This window comes from Aquarana catesbeiana, linkage group LG03 (genome assembly GCF_042186555.1).
Source record: "Aquarana catesbeiana isolate 2022-GZ linkage group LG03, ASM4218655v1, whole genome shotgun sequence".
NCBI classification, from domain to species: domain Eukaryota; kingdom Metazoa; phylum Chordata; class Amphibia; order Anura; family Ranidae; genus Aquarana; species Aquarana catesbeiana.
The window spans coordinates 650,925,909-650,933,104 of NC_133326.1; the positions used below are offsets into that span (position 1 = coordinate 650,925,909).

At 47.5% G+C, this 7,196-nt stretch overlaps 1 protein-coding gene across 1 annotated transcript; it reads right to left on the reverse strand.

The window, feature by feature from the left end:
* Positions 1–3,236: 3,236 nt before the first annotated feature.
* GADD45GIP1 (GADD45G interacting protein 1) lies at positions 3,237–6,915 on the reverse strand. Its single transcript, XM_073622642.1, has 2 exons — positions 6,512–6,915; positions 3,237–3,834 (listed from the first exon to the last, which is right to left on the reverse strand). Exons 1-2 carry the CDS (start codon positions 6,856–6,858, stop codon positions 3,513–3,515), a joined length of 669 nt encoding a protein of 222 aa, XP_073478743.1. The 5' UTR covers positions 6,859–6,915; the 3' UTR covers positions 3,237–3,512.
* Positions 6,916–7,196: the final 281 nt, after the last annotated feature.

The following is a 7,196-nucleotide window of genomic DNA, read 5'->3' on the forward strand; positions in this document are numbered from 1 at the left end:
ATTCAACGTGGATCCCCATCGTATCATTGCGGATGGGTATTACCGGATTTTGGCAAATTCCATGAACAGTTTTTTTGTTTTTACTATAACAAAGCAAGGTAACAGTCAAAGCGACCGATCCCAAAGAGAGGAAAATGGAAAACAAAGTTCAAGAGAAATTAAGATAGAGAGAGAAGAGCGGGAAAAAAAGGGGAGCAGGGAAAAGAGGAGGGTTGAGTAGCAAGAAGGGTGAGGGTTAGCAAGCCCTTGTGACTAGATCACTCCACCAGGTGCTCCATTGGCTGGGAGGCCAACAGCGTCTGGTCTCTATAGATAAAATAAGGAGTCCAGATCTTCCAGTATCTTTCGGTTTGCTCTTTTATGGTCATGGTAAGATTCTCCATCACCTAGATGTCTGCGACTCTTGTCTTCCAATGAAAGATTGTAGGGGGGGGGGGGGGCTCGTATTTTTCCACAAGGCCAGAATGCAGGCCCTATCGGCCATCAGCAGATGTCTCAGCAGAGTTCTTAAATTTCTTGTTGGACATTGGGGTGTCATTCAATAAGTAAGCCGCTGGGTTCTTACAAAGGGAGACTCAGAGTTTTAATAGTAGATTCCATCGCAGTCCAAAAACCAATAAAGTTTGGGCATTCCCAAAAAATATGTAGAAGGGTCCCCGCAGCGCCAACACGTGTTCGGAACCTGCGGGCACATTCTATGCAATTTGGCTGCCGTTCTATACCATCTTGCGAGAAGGTTATAATCTCCCTCTTGGTATCAACTAGCCAAAGAGACCTTGTGAGCAAAGAGTATTATCCTGTCTTTCTGAGGCTTGTAGAACGTAGCTTGAAGGTCAATTTCCCATTGTTGTAAAAAGGCAAGATCAGAAATCTCTACTTGGTTCGTTAAGAGAGCATAAAAGTGTGAAAGTGAATGGGGGAGCCGCTCTCCACCCATGCACATCTGTTCAAGCGGAATGAGCTGGTTTAAGGTTTGGTGATCTGTTGGTAGTGACCGTAGGTGAGCATTCAGTTGTTTTGAAAGTAGCACGATTTCAAAGCCACAGAACTGTTCTTTATAATCATTTTTCAAAACTGTCACGACATTAAAAATGGGTATCGGTAATTGATATCAGAGGTACTTGAGAAAGTATCACTACTCATACTTCCACTTCTGAGGTGCCCTGTCTGCGCTTCTTGCTCCTTCTGTCTTCAGAGTACCCCTATAGCAAGCTGCAAAGTATAATATAAGGTTCCCTTATAGCAGTGATGGAGAAACTTGGCACCCCGGATGTTTTGGAACTACATTTCCCATTATGCTCCACTACACTGCAGAGTGCATGAGCATCATGGGAAATGTAGTTCCGAAACTGGGATGACAAGGTTCGCCATCACTGCCCTATAGCAAGACAAAAAACAAAACAAAAAACAAAACACCTTCTGCCTTTACAATCACTTCCTTTTCCTTACCAGGACTACATGTCCCATGAGGCATTCATATAAAATATGCAGCACTGTAGCACTGAGAAAGAAAAAAAGTGCAAAACCGTGCAAGAAATGTAAAAAATGAAACAATGTTAATTAAACGTCCTCTTAAGTATTTCCGATTGCAATACAAAAAATATCTCCAATAGTTCAACTTAATCAATGCCAAAAACCTTTCAGCCACTGATGTGAATGGAGGCTTACCAAAATGAATGACTACACAATTAAGTGCAGCAGACTCACATTAGGGCACTTTCTATTTTTAGCAGCGCATTACTGTTGTTTTTGCTGCGCTTTTCGGCTGTCCTGCCAGCGCACCGCTCCAGTGTGAAAGCCCTCAGGCTTTCACATGGGAGTAAAAGGAGAGGCGCTTTACAGGAGCTATTTTTAGTGCTGTAGCGCCTGTAAAGCGCCTCAGTGTGAAAGGGGTCTAAGTATCATAGGGAATTGCTGTGTCTTTCTCCTTTTATTCTTGCTGGTAACACTCCAGATAATGATGTTGTGAGGTTCTTTAACCTGTTCCCATCCGCGCTATAGCCGAATGACGGCTACAGCGTGGACCTACAATGGCGCACGCTGTGATCACCGAGTCAATGAGACTCGGGTGATCGGAGTAAGGGGCCGATCCTGGCCCCTTACCACGTGATCAGCTGTCAGCCAATGACAGCTGATCACGTGATGTAAACAGAAGATCGGTAATCTTTTTTTTTTTTCCTCCTCACGCTGTCAAAAGCCGGCTTCTGTGTAAGGGACATCGGTCCCGAAGAGGAAGAGGCACAGCCGCCTCATCAGTACCAACTGCCAGTGCCCACACACTGCATATCAGTGCCAACTATCAATGCCCAGGAGTGTCACCTATCAATCCCCACCAGTGGTGCCAATCAATGCCTCATCAGTACCACCTAGCAGTGCTGCCCATCACTGTCCCTCACTGCCACCCAATAGTGCCAGCTATCAGTGGCACCTATTAGTGCCACCCCTCAGTGCCGCCTCATCAGTGCAGCCTATTGGTGCCCATCAGTGCAGTCTCATCAGCGTACATTAATGAAGGAGAAAAAAATACCTTTTTGCTAAATTTTATAACAAAATATAATATATAAAATATATAATATAAACGGTTTTGTATTTTTTTTTTAATTTCTGTCTTTTTTCATTTTGTTTAACAAAAAAGAAAAAAACCCAGAGGTGATCAAATACCACCAAAAAAAGCTCTATTCGTGGGAAAAAAAAAATGATAAAAATTTCATTTGGGTACAGTGTAGCATGACCGCGCAATTGTAATTCAAAGTGTAACAGAGCTGAAAGCTGAAAATTGGTCTGGGCGGGGGGGGGGGGGGGTTAAGTGCCCTGTAAACAAGTGGTTAAAACAGCTTGGGTGAGATGGGGGATGTCCACCAGCTTCAATGTCAGGGAACCTTCTCACTCACGCAGGGTAGAACTCCAACCATATGTCCCCAAAATATTAAAGGCAATCAGACAAAAAATGTCCCATGAGGCATTGCTCCTCATACATTCAGAAATACTCGGGCACTTACTGAAACGTATGGACGGTGTACTGAGCTGTATGTGTGCTGCACTGTATTTTCTGACATGTAAATCAAATAGTGCATTCTGTATGCAGTTCACCTAATCGGCTGCCCAACTAATCGATTATGAAAACAGTTGTTTCAGCCCTACAAATCAATGTTTCATTGCAACATTTAAGAAGTGCTTAGAGAAATGTGAATCTACAAAACAGGCATATCACCATGAATAAGGCAACAAAGGAAAAAGCCAGCTGAAAACCATTTTATTAGAAACTCTCTGTATAGGAATTATTGCATCCATACACTTTAAAAATGCACAAAAATGTCAACCTATACACATTCAGCTCTTGTGTTCCATTAAGTTATAATAGATCCAGTCTATAAGTACTAGAAGAGCCTGCATGAAGCAGCTGACGTGCTTCCAGAGCAGTATAGAAGATGGAAGGTAATGGGACAGCTATGAGCACATCCATCTTTTCCTTTGTACCAGTCTATCAGTGCATGCGGATAGCATCGCATTCATTATACAGGACTGCCAGTGTCTGAGTCTGCAGCTGGTTTTACAGCGAAGGCTGCCGCAATGGCCGCTCTCTCTTCCTCACGCTGCATTCTCTTCACAGCCTTTAGCTTCCTCTTCTCGTCCTTCTCTAGATCTTTCATCATCTCCAGAAACTTAGGGCTGCGGGGATCCACGGTGACACCAAACTTCTCACGGGCGATCAATAACAGACGCTGCTTTTTGGCTTTTTCCTCCTTCTCCTTCTGCCGCGCCTCACGCTTTCCTCTGCGCCAATCTTCCACCATCTTGGGCATCTTTGCCATGTTGGCAGCAATCAGATGTTCCCTGTTAGAAATAAAAAGTTGCTGGAAATTAGTTCAGTCTTTAGGCCTCTTCCAAAGTCACATGCACAGTGCAAATAAAAAAAGAAATAAAAATTTTAGCTGCTGACTTTTATTTTATTATTATTATTTTTTTTTTAAGATGACTAAAGAACCACTTTAAAATGTCAAAAGATTTTGAGAAACTACAGTACTACAGTTTTTTTATTCACTATAGCATGTAATACACTAATATTCATCACACCGAGTAAAATAAATCCGTATTTTAGTACCTTAAAGTGAAACGTTGCCCATAACAACTTGATAAAAAAACCAGCAAGGAACATACATTCCACATTAATAATGATGCTACCAAAATTAGTGTGCTGTAAATTGCCTCCAGCACTGCTCCCATTTCTACCTGCTGGAGGCTGCTATTATAGTGAAGCCCAGAGCCCCTGAGCAGCAGAAAATCATAAAACAGAACTAAACCCATCGATTTAACAGTTTCAAAAAAATAAGATACATTCCTGGAATGCATGCCGGGATTGCCAACTGTCACATTTGTTTGTGTCCTCAACCAAACTGTCAAACCATCAAATAACTGATCATATGTGCAGCCCCCATGGCAGTTGAAGATCAAACAGAAGCAGCTTCCTTCGCTGTAGGATAAAGGAGGGTTTCATTCTGCTTTAAGCCTGTCAGCAGATCGGCCTCTACAAATTCAGCAGTGCCTAAAATTGGGAGCAACTGAGCATGTGCAGAGCAGGGTGAGAATGTATTACTGGATTTTAAACAGTATAGACACTTATTTTTAATGTTTTCAATAGCTATACCTGCAAAAGGGGCCAGCCTGAACTCATCTATCGGGCCAATTCTGACACTTTTCTCCTACATGAAAAAATCAGTAGTTTTCTTGCTAAGTTCCACCCAAAAATGGAACTTCCGCTTTAAGGGAAGGTGACCTCCTGACATGCCACATTTGGAGGAGGGGAGCGGATACCCTCTTTTTAGAGGGATCCAGCTCCCACTTCCTCGCGGCGCACCGCGGCACCGGAAGGGAGATCACCTCTCCCCCCTCCCTCTCGGCAATCATCTGGGTCACAGGTCTCAGATGATTGCCCGGCCAGTCACGGTGTGCGGCGCGGCTCGCGCATGTGCAGAGGGTGCCCGGCTGTGAAGCCACAGCCAGGCGCCCACAGTAACAATGCCGGCGCTGCAGAGAGGAGGGGGAGACGAGCAGGGCTTCGTTCCCCGGCATCGCTGGACCCTGAGATAGATAAGTGTCCAATTATTAAAAGTATTTGTAGCTGCTGACTTTTACATTTTTTTTTTTTCTTTAAGCAGAACTCCGCTTTAAATTGAATGGGGTGCCCTACCTGCGATGTGTGCGTGTGTCAGATCACAATCTCACTCTTACATCAACATCCTCGGTCCCTGCCCCCCCCCCCCCCCCCCTTATATTACAGTTCCCTCTCCATGTTACTGTTCTCAGCCCATCCCCATTACTGTCCTCAGCCCCCCCATTACTAAGCTCAAGGTCTATCCCTCAGTTCCCCCTAATACTATTCTCAGATCCACCCCCCATTATTGTCCTCCTCCCCTCCATTACTGTCCTCAGCTCCCCCTTTTACTATTCCCCCCCGCTGTCCTCCGCTCCTCTACCCAATACTGTTCTTAGCACACCACCCCACCCCCCCAACTGTCCTTAGCGCTCCAGCCCCCATATTACAATTCTCGGCTCCAACCCTCCATTATTGCCCCCCCCATTACGGTCCTCAAAACCCCCCTCCCCCAGCTCTCTCTTCCCCCCCATATTACTGTCCTTGACTGACATCTCCCCTCCCCTTTCCTGTCCTACCTTACACAGACAGGGCGGAGGACGAGAGGCACAGCAGGTCCAGACAGAGGGCGGGACCCCCATTATTGCCCCCCGCCCTCTCTTCCCGCCATTACAGTCCTCAATGCCCCCCCCCGCCCTCAGCTCTCCCCCCCCCCCATATTACTGTCCTTGACTGACACCCCCCCCTTCCTTACACAGACAGGGTGGAGGACGGGAGGCACAGCAGGTCTGGACGGAGGGCGGGAGCTGCGAGCTAGCGATTGGTTGATAGGACCGCCCTGCATTCTAGCAACCAATCACCTGCTTGTTAACAGCCCCCACCCTCCCGCCGTTGGCTCTGTGAGAATGACAGCAGCGGCAGCGATGGCAGAGGGGCTCCTAAGCGGCTGGACTGTGACGGTCCGACTGGGACAATGGCTCTCTCCAGATCTGGACCACGATCCGCCAATTATCGATGCCCGCTATATACCATTTATACAGAGCCCCCCCGCAATACTACACATCGGTCTGACAAAGTTATCTGCTCATCCAGCTGCAAGTCCTGGGAGCCAACGCCGGTCTGCTGAACAAGAGAGACAAGGGGAAGTGATCCGGCAGCATTGCTCCCATTGGCTACAATACACCTCCCTGCGTTACAGCAAGGTGGAGGGGTCTTATAGCCCCAACCTACGCCTATCATTGGGTGACAACGCTACACACACAGTACAGTGGTCACTCTGGGTTGTCACTTCCTATTTTGGCTACGGGACAGGAAGTGAGAGAAAATCCCCTCTAAGGGGGACACAGGTGGCAGAAATAAACCCCGGCAGGGGGTATAACCCTCCATCCCTCTATAGAAAGGCCCGCATGTCTCACTCACCTCTCCTGCTTCTTCTTCAGCTCTTCCTTCTCCTTGGCCTCCAGTCTGCTCAGCATCTCCCCCAGACTCGGGTACCATTCCTTCTCCTCCTCCTCTATCCTCTGCAGCTCCTCGGGGCTCGGCCACAGCCGCTCGGGGCTCACCCCGGAGGCGCTGCCATACCGGCCGTACAGCTTGGCTTCATAGGCCGGGCCCTTCTGCCACGCCTTCGTCTTGGGGTCGGCGGGATCCGGGATGTAGACGCCGCTCAGGTTCAGAGGCAACGGCTTGGCGTGATAACCCGCCGCCGGCCACTGTAAGGTCACAGCCCGCAGCCTGCCCCAGCACCGCTGTATGGGCAGCGCCATGTTGGAAACCCTCCTCTGACAGGACAGAGGGCCCTCAGAGTGTGGCGGAAGTGTAGAGACAGCGCTAAACTCTATGTGGGACTTAATTGAGGCGTCCTGTGCGGTGCCTGCTTTGGCCAGGGAGAAGGGTGTCCTCAGCTTTGCCTGTTGTGCACACCTGTGATTGGTGCTGATGACACTGATTGGCTATATAAGGGGAGACAGGTGTGAGCAGGTAGAGTGTGTGCTGAACAGCCTGGGATCACATTGTGTGAGTACTATGGGGAGGAGGACACATGTCTCTATGCACCAGCAGGAATTCTGAAGTTGATCAGAAAACTAAAACTTTCTTTTTTTTT